Below are 23,887 nucleotides of genomic sequence, written 5' to 3'. Positions count from 1 at the left end.
GCTTAACAATTGCTTTAAAAGAATTGAATTAGAATCCTGGCTTTATACTTCCTATGTGATCATGGCATTCTTCTTTTTATGACAATATTTTTTACATGTATAAGGGAGAAATTTTATAATTTTAACAGTATTATTATAATTGATGAGGGTTAGTGATTGCTAGGAACTAGTACTTAGTAAATAATGATTGTTGAAAAATGTTTTCTATTAATTATAGTCATAGATTAAAAGAAAATTTGTAATTATGCAAAGAATTTAGACTACATTCCTCTGTGTATGTGTGTGAAATTTGTTGATTTCCATTCACTTATAATCAATGGATTATCACCAACTGATCCAAACAGCAATTTAAGTATGTAAGAACATTTCTCTCTCAACACTGTATACTACCACTAGTATTATTTACTCATATAAATAAATTGATGATGATTATATAGATTTTGAACTAATGTTCATTACTTCATCCTGGAAAGGATTTTTTATTTTTGGTTTTTTTTTTAATGAGTTACAATAAATATCCCATTTATCACTTCATTGGTTTGGCATTTAGATATTAAAGTCATAATTTTGTTTCTAAACTCATTTGGCCCACAGGTGGAAATGGTGTATTCATTGTTGTCAATGCTTGGTACTCATGATAAGGATGATATGTCGCGAACTTTGCTAGCTATGTCTAGCTCCCAAGACAGCTGTATATCCATGCGACAGTCTGGATGTCTTCCTCTCCTCATCCAGCTTTTACATGGCAATGACAAAGACTCTGTGTTGTTGGGAAATTCCCGGGGCAGTAAAGAGGCTCGGGCCAGGGCCAGTGCAGCACTCCACAACATCATTCACTCACAGCCTGATGACAAGAGAGGCAGGCGTGAAATCCGAGTCCTTCATCTTTTGGAACAGATACGAGCTTACTGTGAAACCTGTTGGGAGTGGCAGGAAGCCCACGAACAAGGCATGGACCAGGACAAAAACCCAAGTATGTTCCCTGTAGTGTACATCATAGTGCATGTTATGAACGAATGTAAAAGTTTTTAAAAGGAAAACTTATTTAGTTAGTATGTTATCTTTATAGATAGGAAGGGAAAATGCACATTAGCCATCTACACTGCTAACGTAGTTTAAAGCTTAAGTCTACATTTCCCTAGAAAAATATAGCAAAGGAAAATGTTATAGGCACTACTTTGCAGCCAAAAAAGAAAAAGAAATCAAGAGAACTTTGTAGACTCATAGTATAGAAGATCTAGAAAGAACTTGAGCAATTATGTTGCCCATTTCTTTCATTTTATAGATGAAGTTGAGGAAAGTGACTTCACATAAGTTCCTTGAGCTATCAGTGACCAAGCCATAATCTTTTACATTTGCATATCACTCAACTCAGCGGATACAGAGCTATGTTTTGTCTGTTGTTACGTGATGATCCTCACAATAACCTTATGAAGTAGGAAGGGAAGATATTATTATCTCCATTTTACAGATGAAGAAACTGAGACTCAGAAAGTCTAAAAGACTTGCCTGTGACCTCACAGCTATTAAGTGGTGGAGGCAGATCAGAGGCCAGATCTTCTGACTCTCAGCCCAGTGTTCTTCCTACTGCACCATCCTTCTCTAGGCGATGGGCCCCTATTGCTGGGGGTGATCAGGCACCCAGCTCTTTGCTCAGGGAGAGACCCTCTTGGCCATCAGCATCTCTCTCAGGAGCAAGGGACATGAGAGTTGGGATCCTTGGGCAAATAATTTACTTTATTTCTATAGCAAGAACCAGAAACAGTAATTATGTAAGGTAAGACCTTCCTTTCACCTGGTAAGACAACACACATACACACACACCCACGCACCACAGAGAGAGAGAGAGAGAGAACAAAGGACTATTGCTTCAACCTATTGATTTGGGAAGCAGGAGGGAGCGATGGAGAGAACATGATCTATGAAGTTTTAGCAGAATTTTTTAAACTTGGGTATAAAGGTGGATTTATTTAAAGTCTAAAAAACTTCAGGAATAAGAAAACAGAAGAAATCGTTTTTTATATCTGTTTTCCTAGGAATGAAGAGAATAATAAGACACTTTACTGGGAGAACATTGTCTTTCTAGATTGTTTTCTTTGGCTACTCACAATTATGTAATTACTAGCATTTTGTGCTCTTGATAACCTATTCTCAAAAAAGTTAAATAGAATAAATTAATATTACTTCAGAAAAATAGACATGCTTTTTAAATTTTATTTCACATCATGAGATTTGAAACCTTATGCATAATATTAAATATGGAGGTACATTTTCTCGCACATCTTTTCTTAAAATTTCGTTTACTATTTAATATCTGTCAATATAGTACACTTTCTCTGCTAGGTTTGCACTAGATTTCTCTGCTACACTCATGACAGTAGTTTAAATAGAAATTATAAATTAAACAGTTTTATATCAAAATGTTTTATTTCATATAGTAAATGTAATTTTAAATTAGTTGAGTTATAGCATATATCAGTAAGGGACTTATTCTGACAGACTTGGTCAAGGGTAGATGAGTGGTAAACATTTTTATGGAGCCAAGAAAAGCCCTTTACTCATATTTTCATTTCCATGTTTATAGTATTTATTCATTTATCCAGCAAATACTTGTCGATACACTAGACAATGCATTAGGGATTTGTTAGTGAGCCCTGCATGGTTTTTTATGTATAATAAACATCATTGCTTTTGAGAAAACAAAGCATTATGGTTTATGTCAATGTTATTTTTCAGTGCCAGCTCCTGTCGAACATCAGATCTGTCCTGCTGTGTGTGTTCTAATGAAACTTTCATTTGATGAAGAGCATAGACATGCAATGAATGAACTTGGTGAGACAAAAATGTTTCTTAATGCCATAGAAGAATATTAAAGGTTTCATCATTGTTGAAATAAAATATAAGGCCACTAACTTCTATTACCAGCTGCTTCCTCCTTGTTTATAGCAAATGATCATACTCTGGTTTCCAGAGGAGAAAAAGTTCTAAGTAACAGAAACTGTTACCCTGTTGTCAACTAACTTGATTTTCAAAACCTTAGTCATAGATTGGAAAAATTGCTAGATGGGCCACTCCTTGCCCATGTTGCCAAGGTAGACCCAGTATGACAGTTAACAGAGAGGGTAATTTCGATTATTTTGAAATGTGGAGCTACTTCATTATTCTTGAACTCAGTCGCTTCATTTATCTTTGTGATTATCAGTACTTTACTGGATTTTCATGATAAGCAGCATGGTATTTTTGAAACTGGTTACTATGGAAAAGCATAATGCTCTAATTTAAGTAAGAAACATTCCATTAATTTTGGAAGGATTATTCTTTTAGCTATGTGTTACCACACATTGTAATCTTTATACAGCCTGCATTTTCATGTAATGGTTTTTCTTTGATATCTAGGTTCATTTCGCACATGTGGCATTTATAAATTGCATCATGCCAAACATTCCCATGTGAACTGGAACTCTAGTCATGCCACAGCAAGACTTGTACACTGAGTTCCTGTCTTAGTGTAGCTGTGCCCTGGCTTTTTGTGCTGTTTATGTTACATTGCATTCCAGCCCCCACTTTGTATTCCTGTCACCCTCATCACTGTCATTCATCATTTATCTTAAAAGTGGCAAACTCATGAGACTCTTAAACAGAGAACCCGAATAGCCAAAATGAGTGTTGTCTCCTTCAGTCATAACTTCAGGAGGCTGTGTACTTGTGATTTAGGCCTGGCCTCCAGCCATGCTTCTCTTCCCACAGGCCCTTGCAATTGGCCCACCTGATTCTCATTCCTTCCCCAGCCACCTCCCTCAGCCTCCTGTGGAACTGAGTATAATCTTATGGATTCTCCCTCCTCAGTATAATTTCAGCATTTGGGAAAATTTTATGTTTGGGTGAGTTTTTTTTAATGCAAATAATAATGGGAAAGAGATAAAAATAACGAATAAACAGGAAAATTAATCCAATTTTCAGCTAACATAAAGATTTTTTTTTTATATAAATGTCCCTATGTTCCAATGGACTGTAGACTAGGACTGACACATTAATCATCTGAATTTCAAAGTAAAACGTAGACTCAGTATTTGTTCCTCTTCCTTCTTCAGGTAGGAAGGCTACCCGGGGCATTTCATCACAGGAGCTAGGGCAGGGGCTTTCAGGTGAGGAGCAGGATGGGGCCTCTGGGGGTGTGACTGCTGGGGACATAGCCACAGGGGATTACCTTCTTCTCATTCCTAGCCTCCAAATTTGCACTGGAACAAAAGAATGATCAAAGTTTATGGATTGTGGAGAAACAGAGTAAGATAGCACAAAATACCTAACTGCCTGTGAGGGATGAAGAGAAAAAAAAGTCCCAAGTAGGTGAAGGGAAATTCCTAAGCCCAGTCAACTGGGACTGTCATTTGTCCATACAAGATTCTACAGCTATCATGGTCATGTAAGTTTGCACATATTAGTACTGTAAGTTTTTAGCTATAACATTAGGGATCTATATATTTATTAATTATTAGGTCTGTCCCAGAAACTTTGCTAGTACTAGATATAAAAAAGATTAGGACATAGTCCTGACTTTCAAGGGACTCATGGTTTATTTCCGTTGCTGTTTCTGAAACCAGAGTGTAATGAAGACCAGTGGCACCTGTCAAACCTGTAGGTTCTCTGGCCCTGTAGCAAGCAGACATAGTAAAACAGAATCTGCAGAGGGGGTACCTGGGAACCATATTTAATAAGTGGCCCAAGTGATTCAGATCAGGAAATTTTGTTAAACATCAGTGTACAGAATATTGATGTTGGGCCCCTAATATTTATTTTAGAATAAGGCATTCCATGCTAATGGTGAATATCTAAACAAAGTAAGAAAAATAAATGTGTATATATATGTACAAATAGATACACATGTGTCTATGTATATACTTTATTAAAGTGCCATCTTTCTATTACTTTTTTGAATTAGGATCTGTTGAATGTTACCTGAAGCCGTTGGTCCTCTATTATCTATAAGGTTATGGAATACCATATTAGACAGTATTTGGTCCATATGGACCACTATTTTCTAACAGGCACCAAGAAAAATATGGAAGGACATTCTCATCATCTTTGCATTACCTTGAAACATCCTAATTTTTCTCAGGGAAACCTATTTTTTACTCTGTCATGAATTTACATCATATTTTTTATTTGCCTGAAAACAAAGGATTCTCTCTTTTATCTGATATCCTAAATTCTATTGAGTGTTCTTTTTTATTAGCCATGTTATTTATGATTTTGTTGGTCATATCTCTCTTTACTTTTTGTTTTCAGAATCAAATCCTAAGATTTTTAGTTTTTTTTTCATACAAGAGTATTAAATTCTGCTTATTTAGTGCCTTCTTGGGATCTTTATCATAGCTATTGCTACATCAGGCAGGATTTTAGGGAGGCACAAAGCATAGATGCTTAACGTTTCGCTGATGTCATCAGTACATAGGGCCACTGTCTTTAGGTCTATAATGACCACCCCACCCCACCCCCAGGTCAGTGTCTTTGGTCCAAACTCTCAGTTCTTTTACTGGCTCCTCCTTTGTCCAAGTATTAAATGATGGAATTCCTCGAAGCTCTGTCCTAGGCTCTCTTCCTGTCTCCCTAGGCAGTATCCTCCACTCCATGGCTTCAGTTACAATGTTTTTCAAATTTACATCTTAATACAAGTTCTTGCTCCCGAATTTTAGATACATTATCAAATTGTTCATCTGACATCTTCACTTAACATCATTTTTTAGACATTTCTAACTCAACTGCCACTAACTGAATTTTTTATCTCCTCCATCCTAATCCCTTATTTCTCCAGGGTTCCTTTTTTCAGAAAATGACATTCCATCAACCCAGGTGCTCAAGCCAGAATCTTGGATGACTTCTATGACCACATTCTTATCTCCTACATATAGTAACTAAGTGCTTTAATTCTGCTTCTTAAATCAAATCACTGCTCTTCTTTTCATTCCCAGTCCAAGCGACCATCACCTCTCATATTCTGCAGCACTTTGTCTTACTTGTCTCCCAGCTTCTAGTCATAATCCATTCTGTACCCTGCAACCATAGGAATCTATTTAGAACATCTATATAATTATTTCTTCCCCTGCCTAAAGCCCTTAGCGTGGCACATAAAGTCTTGGGTGATCTGACCTCTACCCATTTTTGTAGCTTCATTTTGTAACTCTTTCCTTGTTGCTATGTGTTTCAGGCCCAGACTCTTGCACATGCTGTTTGATCTACCTGAAATGCTTCATCGTTCCTGTCACACCCTTTTTAGCTACTCTTTCATCATTTAAGTATCAACTTAGACATTATTTCCTCAGCCTTTTTCTTGATCCTTCCAGTCTAGGTCAAGTCCAACTGATATCTTGCCCTATACTTCTCCACAATCCAACACACTTTAATTAGTTGTTCAGTGTCTGTCTTGGCTCTAACCATAAAGAAAGTGACTATTTTAGTCACTACTATATATTTTTCCATCATTATGGGAAGATTCTAGGAAAGTCTTCCTAAATATGGTTTGGACTTTCCTTAACCAAATTAGTTTTTACTTATCCGCATTCAAATTCATTATTTCTGTTAATCATAAAAATTTATGTGAATCTTACTATAGTTAAATCTCAGGCCTGGAATTCTTGACCCAAGATAGAACTTTGTTTTGTAAATTTGCAGATTCCTCTACATACTGACTCTTCTAGATTATTTGCAAAAATATTAAATGTACAGGCTCTCTCAGATTAATGACCTGTTTAGACTTACAGTATCCAAGTATTGTGTTTATATTCATCCTACTTTTTTCTGTCTAAGCCACTTCTCTGTGACAAAATGATATTCCCATCTCCACAATGATTAATGTTGATGATGAGTAATATTTTGAATAGCCTCCATATGCATTTTATTTTTGTTCACTCACCATTCTGCTTCACTTTTTGTTTTGTTTTGTTTTGTTTTTACTACCCCTTCCTTTATGTCTTTCCCTTTCCTTTCTCTTCATTATCCTCCTTGCTTTCCTAGTGTTGACCACTGTGGGCATTGCTGAGCATACCCAGTGCTGGGAATCAAGGGAAAATACTAAATCCCAGTATAGTCGATATTTGACACGTGCGAGTATAAAAGTAAAAAAAAGATTTTTAAACATAAATAGGTAGTTTTATAGAGCTTACAAATCGAAGAGATAATTCTTTTTCATGAGAAAAATAAGCTTTGCTTCTTGTACAATTTCATTTAGATTTTTCACTTTCTAAGGAGAATTATTAGGCAGATAAAAAATATTAAAGTAATTAGGGCACTGTGTACAACAATGAAGAGTGTCTGTAAAGTCATTATAATAAAAATAAGTTACTTTTTTCTCCTTACATTCAGGAAGACCTAGTATTAAAAAATAGCCGTTTTCATCATTGACAGGATACAATATATGTGCAATAAACAGTATAATGCTCATTTCACCCAGTAAAGCAAAGAGTGGAGGGTGGAGTAACTGGCAGAAAATGGACTAATTGTCAGTTGTACTTTATAAGTGTATTACACAAAAGTTTTTGATAACATTGTTGTAATTTGTAATTCTAAAAACATTTAAATTATAGATTCTTATTCTTTGAGATTTTTTTCCTAATGCTTAAGTTATAAACTTGGTACTAGTTTGTTTTATTTTAGATTATTATCTTTTTCCTCTTGCCCTTTTTAAATTAGGGGGACTGCAGGCCATTGCAGAATTATTGCAAGTGGACTGTGAAATGTATGGGCTTACTAATGACCACTACAGTATTACATTAAGACGATATGCTGGAATGGCTTTGACAAACTTGACTTTTGGAGATGTAGCCAACAAGGTATGTTTTCTAAGATCCATTTCTTAAGACAGCTCAGGTATGGGTTAGTTTACGCTCATACAAACTGCTTTTTACTGCTTTCCTTTCTGTCACTCTCCTCATTAAACACTAACTAATAAAAACTCGTGGTTCACACTCTACTCTATATCCTTATTCATTTGGTTATCTAAGGACTAAACAAAGGCAGAAGATGGAACACAGTATGGATTTATGTAATCGCATTTAAAACACTGTTTCTAGGAATGACATCAAAAATCTGAAAATCTTGATGACCAGCAAAGTGTTACACACTTATTGGTTGCATCCAAAAAGAGACCTTACCTTAAAACCCTTGGCTTATCATTACTTATCATTTATTCACTTTATTTTTCCAGTTTGCCAAGAGAAGAACAGATAGCAAAGGATTAAGAGGGTATTTGTCTTTCATTTAGGTAATCCGATTCTAAATCTTTTATTGGGTGGAATATTAGCTGTAATTAAAATGAGACCATTAAAATTAGATTTGAAGTTTAGTTGTCAAAAGTAAAGCTCAACATCAGGTTTCCTTGTTAGTGACCCTCTGTTCATGTTCATATCTGCTTTTACAGGCTACGCTCTGCTCTATGAAAGGCTGCATGAGAGCACTGGTGGCCCAACTAAAATCTGAAAGTGAGGACTTACAGCAGGTACTACTTATAATTTCAAGTGTTTTTCTAGGATATGAGTGAGTTAGTATCCTTATTTAAATTCATTTAAGCTGTGGCTCAGTATTTAGTATCCTATTTAAATTATGGTTACATTAATACCAGAATAAAGGAAAATAATTGGAGGAATTCCTTTTGTCACCTAATAGCATTTATTAATAGATTTCAACTTTTATAGCATAAAAACCAAAAAAGCAACTATTATAAATCATTTTATACACAGATTATTCTAAAATTGATTCATTTGCAGGTAATTGCAAGTGTTTTGAGGAATTTGTCTTGGCGAGCAGATGTAAATAGTAAAAAGACATTGCGTGAAGTTGGAAGTGTGAAAGCATTGATGGAATGTGCTTTGGAAGTTAAAAAGGTACTTTTGAAAACATTCAGTACTGTAATATGGATTTTACCTTTGGATGCTTTTTTGCTGCCCTCTCTCACCCCTAATTTCTGACTTGTTTATCTCACCAATCCTTAATCTAGACTATTTCAAACTTCCAAAGTATTAAGATGGAAAAGATTGTGTGGTGACTTAGTGTAAGTCAAGGTTTCTCAGACTCGGCAATGTCGACATCTTGGGCCAGATAATTCTTTGTTTTGGGGGACTGATCTGTGCCTATGGGATGTTTAGTTAGCAGCATTCCTGGACTTTGTCCACTAGTTATCAGTAAACCCTCCCCTCAGTCATGACAGTCAAAAATATCTCCAAATATTATCAAATGTCCCCCAGAAGGGAGGAGGGACAGAATCACCCCCAGTTAAGAATCGCTGGTGTTAAGTGTTACATCTCAGTCTCATTACATCTTTAAATCTCAATCCCCCAAAGTCCTCAAATTTTGATAGTCATCTTATTAAGAGGGGATCAGACTCAAAGGTGGAGAATCCCCAAATAGGAATTTGTTTATAAAAACAAATATCTCCAGGTGGGATATCCATTTTAGAAACTGTTTTCCTGTTGTTGTTGGTTTTTGTTTTTTTTAATTATACTTGAAATTTGAGAGGGACTAAGCAACTCTTATATTAGCTAATCTGAGCTTCCTTTCCCCCCACCTGTCCTCCTAGACCCACAGCCTATATTTTTTTCTTCAAAATTTCCTTTTCAGAGAATGCAAAAAGTTTTGGTTTTTCATTTGTTCATTTATGTATTTTTGCTAAATTATATTATTTTATACCTGGAAAACCTAAGAAAATCAACTGAAAAATTATTAGAAACAAAAAAATGTATTTAAATAGCATATTATAAAGTTAATATTGAAATATACTTAGGGTCTGCATAAAGATACCTTTAAAATACTACTGAATTGACAGAACACTTGTACTAAAGCTGCAGAAAAGAATGTATTTGAATGTCCAATAAGCACTTGAAAAGATACTCACCAACATTTGTAATCATGGAAATATAAATTAAAACCACAATGAGATACCATTACACATATTACATTGGTTAAAATTTAAAAGATTGACCAAGTGTTGTCAAGGATGTTGAGCAGCTGGAATTCTCACGCACTGCTGGTGGGAATGTAAAATGGAATAACCACTTTGGAGAACATTTCTCCATGGTCTAAGGTTAAACATACACCTACCTTACAACCTAACTTACTCCTAGTTTTTACTCAAGAGGAACAAAGATTTATGTTCACCCAAAGACTTACACACAGATGTTCACAGCAGTATTATATATGATAGCCAAAAACAAGAAAGAACTCGCATGTCCATCAACAAGGGAAATAGGTAAACAAATTGTGGAGTATCCACAATGAAATACTGTTCAGCTATGAAAGACATGAACTGTTGATACATGCAGTAATCTGTAATGATAGGAAACAGATAAGTAGTTGCCTGGAGTTGGTGGGGGGGGGGGATGGATTACAAGGGGCTACTAGGAAATTTAGAGGGATGAAATAAATGTTGTCTCGATTGGAGTGATGGTTTCATAAGTATACACATACCTCAATAAAGCTATACAAAAAAATTAGCACTGTGCACACTCTATGATTCCTCATCTAATCAACTACATTTTCAGAAAGGTTTCCTATGTATTATAGGAATTCGTACTGCTGCTGAATAGTTCATGACTTTATTATCTTTCAAGGACCTCAGAGATCTTCATACAAACTAATTGCTACAAACCAAGAAAGCTAGATTAAGAAACACATCTTATAGGGAACATAAAAACACCATTATAAATGGAAAGACATACTCTCTTTTTATAAAAGAAGAGTTGTATTTTAAAGATCATTTTTCCCTAAATTCATATATAAATTTTAAATGTAAGTCCAAACTTGGGAAAAAAATATCAGAAATGTCTAATACCCAATTCTGGTTTTGGCCTGCTTCTAGTTAGCAGTATTAGAATTTATTTGCTCCCTCTTTTTCTATTTTCATTGCAATAGTCATGGACATTCTCTTTCTCTTTTTAATTCATCATCATTTCCTTCTCAACTTCATTTACTACGGACCAAGAGAATCAGACCTTCCATAGTCTCCATGTATTTCTTTATTTTAACCAAATTTAACTGGCTCTTACTCTTATACACAATAGAATCTTTCCTTCACCTATAGTCTGTGCCCCAAGTGTTGCTGTTCACTCAAAGATATTACTCCCTTACTCTTGTCTTTTGTATCTTCTCTAATGAATATAGAGAAGAAAGCCTTTTATGTTTCATTTATTTATAAGAAGCCAGTTTTTTGAAAATTTAAAAATTATCTTGCTTTTTCTAACTCTTGCAGTTTTTCTTTTTCCTGTAACAACCAGGACCCTGAAGAAGTTACTCGCTCCATTTCTCTTTTTTCTTTCCTTTGAGCGAGTAATCAAAAAGATTTAGAGAGACAGAGAGAGCCCAAGATAGAAGCCGTAGTGTTTTTATAACTTATTCTTGAGAGACAGCCATTCACATCTACCATAGACTATTTATTAGAAATGAATCACTAGGTTCAGCCCAAACTCAAGGGGAGAGGAATTAAGCTTTACCTCTTGAGAGGGAAGTGCCAGAGAGAGAATCTTTGGATATACCTTTAAACCACCACAGAAAATTACTTAGCTTCTTAGTGTGTTTCCCCATCTGTAAAATGGAGATATCAGTAATACCTACAACACAGAGTTTCTGTTAACCAGAGTTCTCCAGAGAAACGGAACCAATAGGATGTGTGTGGGGAGAAAGAAAGAGGGAGAGGGAAGGAGAGTGAAAGTGAGAGAGAGATTGAGATTGATTTATTATAAGGAAATGGCTCACACAATTATGGAAGCTTGACAAGTCCTAAGATCTGTACTTGGCAAGCTGGGAACCCAGGAAAGCCAATGTGTGGTTCCAGTCTGAATGCTGGCAGGCTCAAGATCCAAGTAGGGCCAATTTTTCAGTCTGAGTCTGAAGGCCAGAAATGACCAGTGGCCCAGCTCAAACAATCAGACGAAAGTACCCACTTGCTCCATTTCTTAACCAGTCTACCTTCTTCGGTCCCTCCTAATATTTTTTCTGGCAAAATCTAGATTTATAGATTAATTTGGGCTTTTATTTTCTGCCTACAGCTATGTTTGATACTTTCTGATCACACACCTTATTGAAATCCTCCCTTTGTTTTTACTATCTGTACCTTCAGCCCCTAATCACTTCTTGTTTTCTCTAATTCTAACTATAAAGCTTCTTTAAAACAAAACCCTTGGCCTTCCGCATGTCTCATAAGGTGCAACTTCTATTTTTGTACCTTCACCTCTTTCTCTGGGCCAGTTGCAGTTTAAAAGCTCATTCTAAACTCGCTGTTATTCTGTTCTCAGGATACTTTGAATGTCCCACCTTGATGTCAATTACAATATAATTAAAATTGGTGAAAGCACTTCTTCCCTGCCTCCTCATAAATAGTATCTGAACCTGTTCCTTGGATTGTTTTGTTCATTTAATTTCCTTATGAAGAAAATACAGTGCCTATTTATTGGGTTAGGCCCAAAATGATTGCCCTGACATTCAAGGTCTTTTTTGACCTCTCTGACCCTTCCTCCCACTGTTCCCCAGCATGAACTTGAATCGCTGCGTCTTCTTTCTATTCTTCAGTCCTCCCTTTCTGATTCCCATTTACATGCCTTTCCTTATTCTACTTCCCTATCCAGGAGCAACTTTCTTCTTTTCTTTCAGAACACAATTTTCTACAAAGCCGATCTCCTTCATGAAATATTTATTTGATTAAATTTAGGTGGTAACAGTCTTTCCTTTAGAGTACTTTGTTTCATATATGGTTTTGCATCTCCCTCCCCAAGTAAATTCTTTGTACCTTCAAAGCAGGTTATCGGTTTGCTATGTTAATATCCTCTGGAATATCTCTCTCTAATTGTGATAGGCACAGAGTAAACTTCTAATGTATGTTTATTCCTTGATCGCTTTGTAGTTTGAGGAAAGACTGGCATCGGGATCATGGCAGGTTTTGATCAGACATCCTTAATTGTATATGCAGAGTATTTCTGTGGCAATTACAATTTGACAGTTTACTGTGATGTTGTATACCAGGGAGTTCTGGTTTTTGTAATTACTTTTGTTTCTTTGGGAATTTTAAGAACTGGAGTTTTTCCCACTACACTTTCTTTTTAATAGTTATCTTTTTACTTTTGAATCAACTGCATATAAATATATGTGTGTTTTTTATACAACCAAATATTGTACATACTGCTCACAACTTGCTCTTTTCATTGAATAATACTTCTTAAATATCATTCCATATCAGCATATAGACAGTTTTTTGTAATTTCTGTTGCCTTGAAAATGTTATCTTTTCAGAATGCACATCTGTTTTGTTTCATATTCTAATGTAAACTCTTGTAAGATATGTCTGTACCCTGTAAATACCTAGAATACATTTCATAAAGATCATTAGTTTAATATTTTGTTCTGCTTGTTTTATGGGGATATCATAAATGGACTTAAGTTCCATTTAGTATTTTATGAAAGTTTTTCTAAATGAGGAATTCCTAATACCTTAGGAATACCAGTGAGGGCTGAGCAGCAGAAGAGATAAAAAAAATAAATAACTTACTCCATAGAAGTAAATCTAGAAGTTAGAAAAGGCAAATTCAAACTCTAATTAGATGACACATAATTTGTTTCTTAATAGGAATCAACCCTCAAAAGCGTATTGAGTGCCTTATGGAATTTGTCAGCACATTGCACTGAGAATAAAGCTGATATATGTGCTGTAGATGGTGCGCTTGCATTTTTGGTTGGCACTCTCACTTACCGGAGCCAGACAAATACTTTAGCCATTATTGAAAGTGGAGGTGGGATATTACGGAATGTGTCCAGCTTGATAGCTACAAATGAAGACCACAGGTAAATACAATTTTATATTACTTTTAAATGAATTAGTATATAATTCATTCCCTCAAAAAGACCCATGTGTGAGTAGTGTTTTGTGTAGTTATGCAAGTTCTAAGCCAAATTATATTGTGAAAAGATAACTATTAATTTCTAATTTGTTCATTATTAATATATTTTAATAAAAGTTCATAGTATCATAATGATATCTAGAAGTAAACCAATGATAGCTGAGTGATATAACTCCTGTTATATCAGAGAGAAAACTAAGTCACAATAACAAAAATAAAACCTATGGGTATGATTCAGAGTACAGTGATTTACATTTTTCTAGTGGTTTCTTAACATCAGTGATTATAATGTTATTTAGCAACAGCCGTTCATCCAGTATATTAGAGCTGTGAAACTAAATGAGCACCTCCAATATGAGACACACATTTTCAGAACTCGGGCTCTGTATTATGTCAACCAAAATATGGGTATCTTTCACAGCATGTTTATTTTATTCAGTATTGTTTCTGTTTTACTTTTTTAAAAAAAGATAATATGGTACTTTTAGTAAAAGAACCTGTAAAGAATATAAACATCTTTTAAGTTTTTGATGCACAAACCACAAGCCTTATAGCCTTTTCTGCTACGCAAAGACTTCTTAAACTCAGTAAGCGATCAGGTGTCTACTGGACTACTAAGAGAAGACCACCATCTTAAAGCTTATTGTACACCCTTACCAATCAATTTTATAGCCCACTAAGGCTGAATGTGTTATTAAACTTCAGTTTACCCTACGTTAAACAAGCTGTAGCTCTTCAAGTCCCAAAGTTCATTTTGCTGAGTCTCAACCCTTGTTTTTATACTTAGTTATTTTTAAATGGTTTGAAAACCTTTCCTTTTTTCTTTGTTTTTAGAACTAACAGCTATACATACAGTTTACCAGAGAGCACTTGTAACAGGGATGACAATATCACAAAATCAAGCTAGAGACATAAAGATTACTCTAAAAGTTAGTTTGCTGATCTACATTCTTACAGCATGCTCCTTGACTGCATAAAGATCCTTTAATGAAACTACCATAAAGTCCCCGTTCAGATTTCATGATACTTTTATAGTTCTTAAATAGGAAAACTGTCACCATGTAAATAAAGTAAATGTATCTGCTCAAGAAAAAATTTTAAAAGGTATCAGGTCAGAATAGGAAATGCAGAATGGATTAAAATTAACACTTGTACTTCTTTTAGTCTGACAACTAAGTAACTTAAAACAATACCTTAAATAAACTAAGAACAAAAGGAGATATGGAATGCTTGGAATTTATAGTATAATTTGACACAATTTTATTATGCCTGTTAATAAGTTTTGTAGTTATCTTAAGATTTAAATTTGTTTTCTATCCTTCTATGTGTTCTTACTACAGATTTTGACCTTAATTTTATGATCTTATTTTTATTTTCAGGCAAATCCTAAGAGAGAACAACTGCCTGCAAACCTTATTACAACACTTAAAATCTCACAGTTTGACAATAGTCAGTAATGCATGTGGAACCTTGTGGAATCTCTCAGCAAGAAACCCTAAAGACCAGGAAGCATTATGGGACATGGGGGCAGTCAGCATGCTCAAGAACCTCATTCATTCAAAGCACAAAATGATTGCTATGGGAAGCGCTGCAGCTTTAAGGAATCTCATGGCAAATAGACCTGCAAAGTATAAGGATGCCAATATTATGTCTCCTGGTTCAAGCTTGCCATCTCTTCATGTAAGAAAACAAAAAGCCCTAGAAGCAGAATTAGATGCTCAGCATTTATCAGAAACTTTTGATAATATTGACAATTTAAGTCCCAAGGCATCTCATCGTAGTAAGCAAAGACACAAGCAAAGTCTCTATGGTGACTATGTTTTTGACACCAATCGACATGATGAAAACAGGTCAGACAATTTTAATACTGGAAACATGACTGTCCTTTCACCATATTTAAATACTACAGTGTTGCCCAGCTCCTCTTCATCGAGGGGAAGTTTAGATAGTTCTCGTTCTGAAAAAGATAGAAGTTTGGAGAGAGAACGAGGAATTAGCTTAGGCAATTATCACCCAGCGACAGAAAATCCAGGAACCTCTTCAAAGCGAGGTTTGCAAATTTCCACCACTGCAGCCCAAATTGCTAAAGTCATGGAAGAAGTATCAGCTATTCACACCGCCCAGGAAGACAGAAGTTCTGGGTCTACCACCGAATTACACTGTGGGGCAGATGAGAGGAATGCACTAAGAAGAAGCTCTGGTGCCCACACACATTCAAATACTTACAACTTCACTAAATCAGAAACTTCAAATAGGACATGTCCTATGCCTTATGCCAAATTGGAATATAAGAGATCTTCAAATGATAGTTTAAATAGCGTTAGTAGTAGTGATGGTTATGGTAAAAGAGGTCAAATGAAACCTTCAATTGAATCCTATTCTGAAGACGATGAAAGTAAATTTTGCAGCTATGGTCAATATCCAGCTGACCTAGCCCATAAAATACATAGTGCAAATCATATGGATGATAATGATGGAGAACTAGACACACCAATAAATTATAGTCTTAAATATTCAGATGAGCAGTTGAACTCTGGAAGGCAAAGTCCTTCACAGAATGAAAGATGGGCGAGACCCAAACATATTATAGAAGATGAAATGAAACAAAGTGAGCAAAGACAATCAAGGAGTCAAAGCACAACTTATCCTGTATATACTGAGAGCACTGATGAGAAACACCTCAAGTTCCAGCCACATTTTGGGCAGCAAGAATGTGTTTCCCCATATAGGTCAAGAGGAGCCAATGGTTCAGAAACAAATCGAGTAGGTTCTACTCATGGAATTAATCAAAATGTAAACCAGTCTTTGTGTCAGGATGATGACTATGAAGATGATAAGCCGACCAACTATAGTGAACGTTACTCTGAGGAAGAGCAGCATGAAGAAGAAGAGAGACCAACAAACTATAGCATAAAATATAATGAAGAAAAACATCATGTGGATCAGCCTATTGATTACAGTTTAAAATATGCCACAGACATTTCTTCCTCACAAAAACCAGCTTTTTCATTCTCAAAGAGTTCATCTGGACAAAGCACTAAAACTGAACACATCTCTTCAAGCAGTGAGAATACATCCACACCTTCATCTAATGCCAAGAGGCAGAATCAGCTCCATCCAAGTTCAGCTCAGAGCAGAAGTGGTCAGACACAAAAAGCCACCTCTTGCAAAGTTCCCTCTATCAACCAAGAAACGATACAGACGTATTGTGTAGAAGATACCCCAATATGTTTTTCAAGGTGTAGTTCATTATCATCTTTGTCATCAGCTGAAGATGAAATAGGATGTGATCAGACAACAAAGGAAACAGATTCTGCCGATACACTACAAAGAGCAGAAATAAAAGAAAACAGTGGAACTAGATCAACTGAAGATTCTGTAAGTGAAGTTCCAACAGTGTCACAGCACATTAGAACCAAATCCAGCAGACTCCAGTCTTCTGGTTTACCATCAGAATCGACCAGACACAAAACTGTTGAGCTTTCTTCAGGAGCCAAATCTCCATCAAAAAGTGGTGCTCAGACACCTAAAAGTCCACCAGAGCACTATGTCCAAGAGACTCCACTCATGTTTAGCAGATGTACTTCTGTCAGTTCACTTGATAGTTTTGAGAGCCGTTCAATTGCCAGCTCTGTTCAGAGTGAACCCTGCAGCGGAATGGTAAGTGGCATTATAAGCCCCAGTGATCTTCCAGATAGCCCTGGACAAACCATGCCACCAAGCAGAAGTAAAACTCCTCCTCCTCCTCCTCCTCCTCAAACAGTTCAAGCTAAACAAGAGGTACCTAAAACTAAAGTTCCTAATGCTGAAAAGAGAGAAAGTGGACCTAAGCCAGCTGTGGCAAATGCTGCGGTTCAGAGGGTCCAGGTGCTTCCTGACGCTGATACTTTATTACATTTTGCCACAGAAAGTACTCCAGATGGTTTTTCTTGTTCATCTAGTCTGAGTGCTCTGAGCCTTGATGAGCCATTTATACAGAAGGATGTAGAATTAAGAATAATGCCTCCAGTTCAGGAAAATGACAATGGGAATGAAACAGAATCTGAGCAGCCAGAAGAATCGAATGAAAACCAGAAAAAGGAGGCCGAAAAACCTGCTGATTCTGAAAAAGACCTATTAGATGATTCAGATGATGACGATATAGAAATACTGGAAGAATGTATTATTTCTGCCATGCCAACAAAATCTTCACGCAAAGCCAAAAAACCAGCCCAGAATGCTTCAAAATTACCTCCACCTGTCGCAAGGAAACCAAGTCAACTACCTGTATACAAACTTCTGCCATCACAAAACAGGATACAAGCACAAAAGCATGTTAGTTTTACACCAGGAGATGATATGCCACGCGTGTATTGTGTAGAAGGGACACCTATAAACTTTTCCACAGCTACATCTCTAAGTGATTTAACAATAGAATCCCCTCCAAATGAGTTAGCTGCTGGAGAAAGCGTTAGAACAGGGGCCCAGTCAGGTGAATTTGAAAAACGAGATACTATTCCTACAGAAGGCCGAAGCACGGATGAGGCTCAAAGAGGAAAAACGTCATCTATAACTATACCTGAACTGGATGACAGTAAAACAGAAGAAGGTGATATTCTTGCAGAATGCATTAATTCTGCCATGCCCAAAGGAAAAAGTCACAAGCCTTTCCGTGTGAAAAAGATAATGGACCAGGTCCAACAAGCATCTATGACGTCATCTGGAACTAACAAGAATCAATTCGATGGTAAGAAAAAGAAACCTACTTCACCAGTAAAACCTATGCCACAAAATACTGACTATAGGACACGTGTAAAAAAAAATACAGATTCAAAAAATAATTTAAATGCTGAAAGAAATTTTTCAGACAACAACGATTCAAAAAAACAGAATTCAAAAAATAATTCCAAGGATTTCAATGATAAGTTACCAAATAATGAAGAACGAGTCAAAGGAAGTTTTACTTTTGATTCACCTCATCATTATACACCTATTGAAGGAACTCCATACTGTTTTTCACGAAATGACTCTTTGAGTTCTCTAGATTTTGATGATGATGATGTTGACCTTTCCAGGGAAAAGGCTGAATTAAGAAAGGGTAAAGAAAATAAGGAATCAGAGGCTAAAGTTAACAGTCACACAGAACTAACCTCCAGCCAACAATCAGCTAATAAGACACAAGCTGTAACAAAACATCCAGTAAGTCGAGGACAGTCTAAAACCGTGCTGCAGAAGCAGTCCACTTTTCCCCAGTCATCCAAAGACATACCAGACAGAGGGGCAGCAACTGATGAAAAATTACAGAATTTTGCTATTGAAAATACTCCAGTTTGCTTTTCTCGAAATTCCTCTTTAAGTTCTCTTAGCGACATTGATCAGGAAAACAACAACAACAAAGAAAGTGAACTTATCAAAGAGACAGAGCCTGCTGATTCACAGGGAGAACCAAGTAAACCTCAGCCATCAGGTTATGCTCCGAAATCATTTCACGTTGAAGATACCCCTGTTTGTTTCTCAAGAAACAGTTCTCTCAGTTCTCTCAGTATCGATTCTGAAGATGATCTGTTGCAAGAGTGTATAAGTTCTGCAATGCCAAAAAAGAAAAAGCCTTCAAGACTCAAGGGTGATAATGAAAAGCATAGTCCCAGAAATATGGGTGGCATATTAGCAGAAGATTTGACGCTTGATTTGAAAGATATACAGAGACCAGATTCTGAACATGGTTTATCCCCTGATTCAGAAAATTTTGATTGGAAAGCCATTCAGGAAGGTGCAAATTCCATAGTAAGTAGTTTACATCAAGCTGCTGCTGCTGCATGTTTATCTAGACAAGCTTCATCAGATTCAGATTCCATCCTTTCACTAAAGTCAGGAATCTCTCTGGGATCACCATTTCATCTTACACCTGATCAAGAGGATAAACCCTTTACAAGTAATAAAGGCCCACGAATTCTGAAACCTGGGGAGAAAAGTACGTTGGAAGCTAAAAAGTTAGAATCTGAAAATAAGGGAATCAAAGGAGGGAAAAAGGTTTATAAGAGTTTGATTACTGGAAAAGTTCGGTCAAATTCAGAAATTTCAAGCCAAATGAAACAGCCCCTTCAAACAAACATGCCTTCATTCTCTCGAGGAAGGACAATGATTCACATTCCAGGAGTTCGAAATAGCTCTTCAAGTACAAGTCCAGTTTCTAAAAAAGGCCCACCCCTAAAGACTCCAGCCTCCAAAAGCCCCAGTGAATGTCAGACAGCCACCACTTCTCCTAGAGGAGCCAAGCCATCGGTAAAGTCAGAATTAAGCCCTGTTACCAGGCAGACATCCCAACAGGCTGGGTCAAATAAAGGGCCATCTAGGTCAGGATCTAGAGATTCCACTCCTTCAAGACCTGCCCAGCAACCGTTAAGTAGACCTATACAGTCTCCAGGGCGAAACTCAATTTCTCCTGGTAGAAATGGAATAAGCCCTCCTAACAAATTATCTCAACTGCCAAGGACATCATCCCCTAGTACTGCTTCAACCAAGTCCTCGGGTTCTGGGAAAATGTCCTACACATCTCCAGGCAGACAGATGAGTCAGCAGAACCTTACCAAACAAGTGGCTTTATCCAAGAATGGCAGCAGTATCCCAAGAAGTGAGTCTGCCTCCAAAGGACTAAATCAGCTGAATAATAGCAATGGGTCCAACAAAAAGGTAGAACTTTCTAGAATGTCTTCAACTAAATCAAGTGGAAGTGAATCTGATAGGTCAGAGAGACCCGTATTAGTACGCCAGTCAACTTTCATCAAAGAAGCTCCAAGCCCAACCCTGAGGAGAAAATTGGAGGAATCCGCATCCTTCGAATCTCTCTCTCCATCTTCTAGGCCAGATTCTCCCACTAGGTCCCAGGCACAGACTCCAGTTTTAAGTCCTTCCCTTCCTGATATGTCTCTGTCAACACATTCATCTGTTCAGTCTGGTGGATGGCGAAAACTCCCACCTAATCTCAGTCCCACTGTAGAGTATAATGATGGAAGACCAGCAAAGCGCCATGACATAGCACGCTCCCATTCTGAAAGTCCTTCCAGACTTCCAATCAATAGGTCAGGAACCTGGAAACGTGAGCACAGCAAACATTCGTCATCCCTTCCTCGAGTAAGCACGTGGAGAAGAACTGGAAGTTCATCCTCAATTCTTTCTGCTTCATCAGAATCCAGTGAAAAAGCAAAAAGCGAGGATGAAAAACATGTGAACTGTGTTTCAGGAACCAAACAAACTAAAGAAAACCAAGTATCCACAAAGGGAACATGGAGAAAAATAAAGGAAAGTGAAATTTCTCCCATAAATAGTACTTCTCAGACCACTTCCTCAGGTGCTGCAAATGGTGCTGAAACAAAGACTCTAATTTATCAAATGGCACCTGCTGTTTCAAAAACAGAGGATGTTTGGGTGAGAATTGAGGACTGTCCCATTAACAACCCTAGATCCGGAAGATCTCCCACAGGAAATACTCCCCCAGTGATTGACAGTGTTTCGGAAAAGGGAAACCCAAATGCTAAAGATTCAAAAGATAACCAGGGAAAACAAAATGTGGGTAATGGCAGTGGTCCTGTACGCACCATGGGTTTGGAAAACCGCCTGAACTCCTTTATTCAGGTAGATGCCTCAGACCAAAAAGGAACTGAAACAAAACCGGGACAAAGTAATTCTGTTCCTGCATCAGAGACTAATGAAAGTTCTATAGCTGAACGTACCCCATTTGGTTCTAGCGGTTCAAGCAAGCACAGTTCACCTAGTGGGACTGTTGCTGCCAGAGTGACTCCTTTTAATTACAACCCAAGCCCTAGGAAAAGCAGCGTAGATAGCACTTCGGCTCGGCCATCTCAGATCCCAACTCCAGTGAATAACAACACAAAGAAACGAGATTCAAAAACTGACAGCACAGAATCCAGTGGAACTCAAAGCCCTAAGCGCCATTCTGGGTCTTACCTTGTGACGTCTGTTTAAAAGAGCTGGAATAATGAAACTAAGAAAAATATGTGTTAATTACAACTGCTATGTAGAAATTTTGTTTCAAATGAAACTTTAAAAGACTGAAAATTATGTAAATAGGTTTGATTCTTATTAGAAGGTTTTTGTTCTGGAAGCCATATTTGATAGTATACTTTGTCTTCACTGGTCATATTTTGAGAGGTACTCTTGATAGTTAGGAAGAAGATGGTAAAGCCAAGTATATTTGTACAGTATGTTTTACATGTATTTAAGTAGCATCCCATCCCATCATCCTTTAATTATTGCTTGTCTTAATGAACACTACAGATAGAAGATATGATATATTGTATGATATATTGCTGTTATCAATCATGTCTAGGTTATAAACTGACTAAACTTACATCAGGGAGAAATTGGTATTTATGCAAAAAAACATTCTGTTTTAGTTCTCGTGAGTCCACCTAACATTATAATTAATCATGTGGCTGTGAAATTCACAGTAATATGGTTCCCGATGAACAAGTTTACCCAGCCTGCTTTGCTTTACTGCATGAATGAAACTGATGGTTCAATTAACAGTTCTGTGGTCACATGATGTGCATATAGATAGCTATAGTGTAACAATTTACACTCTTGTGCTCAAAACAAAAAAAAAAATCTGTGTTAACTGTAAAACATTGAATGAAACTATTTTACCTGAACTAGATTTTATCTGAAAGTAGGTAGACTTTTTGCTATGCTGTAACTTGTATATTCTGGTATTTGAGGTGAGATGGCTGCTCTTTTATTGATGAGACATGAATTGTGTCTCAACAGAAACTAAATGAACATTTCAGAATAAATTATTGCTGTATGTAAACTTACTGAAAATGGTATTGGTTTGAAGGGTCTTATTTCACATTTGTATTAATAATTGTCAGAAAGGGCCTATTTTAAAAGCTTATATAAATTTTTTCTTCCAATTCTATGCATTGAGTAAAATTCCTTCTACTGTAATAAAACCAATTGAAGCTGACTGTTGGCATTTAACCATTCCATGCAATGGCACTTAATCATTCCTGAGATTTATTTTTCTCATATGTGATTAGCATTTCCTGATGTTTAATACTTTCCCACTGAATTTTTTTCTTTTTTTTTTTACACCACTGGAGCTAGTTTAAAACAAATTCATTTACTAGCAATGTAAACTGCCTAGCACATACTAGGCATTGAACATAATAGGCCCACATAGACTTTCTTTTTTCCTAATAGAATTTTATACTTGAAATATTAATCCATTGTTCTTAGGTATATAGTCTCTTCCAAGCCTGTCTTGGAATGTAACTCTTGTCCCTTCATCTTCTCCCTGTTGCTACGGAGTCTAGAGTGAACACCTTTTATCACTCTATATGTTATGGCAAAATTCCAGCAACCAGGTATAATTAGCACTTCACTATGCTCAGAAAATGCAGGTCACAGGAGTGTCAAATATAGCTGTAATACCGTTAGGATGGTCAAAAGACTATTTGAGTAAAAAACTCTGCCTGTTAAGAAAAACCTTTGTTTTTGACAGAGTTGTAGAAACAGGGAGAATCCTCCTTCACGGAGGAAAATTAACTGATACATTTATTAGCAAAGATAATTTAATATCTCTTCCCAGAATGTGTTCTAAAAGATCAGAGGATGAGGATGATGATAAATACACTTGTTGAATAAAGGAAAATTTATTTTTAATAATTCATGCATTCTGCATTTGTAGAAGGGAAAACAATTATGGTGGGGCTCTGGGAAAAGGGGGTGAGAAGGAGTAAGCACATCTATTTTGTGCCCTTGAAATCACTTCATGTACTTAATTTTCTACCTTACCTGTGTTTATCACCTACAGGCAATGAGGCTGAATTTTTTTTTTCAATAAAATGCCAGTAAAGTGCTATGATTTGAAGTAAGGCCTTTTACTTCATAGCCCATACTCCTTCCACTGCACCACTTTGCAAACACCTCAATTTACTGATTTTTGGAATGTATATTTAAATTGTTGTCAAATTTTATCTGAAATCATTTGTGAATAATAATACTAATTTATTCTA

The 23,887-nt window shown here is 36.4% G+C and overlaps 1 protein-coding gene across 15 annotated transcripts in view; it reads left to right on the top strand.

Annotated features, from left to right (window-relative positions):
• APC (APC regulator of WNT signaling pathway) overlaps positions 1-23,887 on the top strand; it is a 124,811-nt gene extending 100,924 nt beyond the window's left edge. For 6 of the 15 annotated variants that reach the window (XM_016147102.2, XM_016147065.2, XM_016147083.2 and 3 more), the window contains 8 exons: positions 595-973; positions 2,737-2,832; positions 4,092-4,145; positions 7,687-7,826; positions 8,414-8,491; positions 8,760-8,876; positions 13,604-13,818; positions 15,254-23,887. In XM_016147102.2, coding sequence (XP_016002588.2) covers positions 595-973; positions 2,737-2,832; positions 4,092-4,145; positions 7,687-7,826; positions 8,414-8,491; positions 8,760-8,876; positions 13,604-13,818; positions 15,254-21,836 — 7,662 coding nt within the window. In that variant the 3' untranslated portion in view covers positions 21,837-23,887. The remainder of the gene's footprint in view (positions 1-594; positions 974-2,736; positions 2,833-4,091; positions 4,146-7,686; positions 7,827-8,413; positions 8,492-8,759; positions 8,877-13,603; positions 13,819-15,253) is intronic. The other 9 variants (XM_036226196.1, XM_016147140.2, XM_036226197.1 and 6 more) reach the window with 3 other exon arrangements.

This window comes from Rousettus aegyptiacus, unplaced genomic scaffold (genome assembly GCF_014176215.1).
Source record: "Rousettus aegyptiacus isolate mRouAeg1 unplaced genomic scaffold, mRouAeg1.p scaffold_m13_p_8, whole genome shotgun sequence".
NCBI classification, from domain to species: domain Eukaryota; kingdom Metazoa; phylum Chordata; class Mammalia; order Chiroptera; family Pteropodidae; genus Rousettus; species Rousettus aegyptiacus.
The sequence above is the reverse complement of the archived record's forward strand: the minus strand, read 5'-3'. Positions and strand labels throughout refer to the sequence as shown.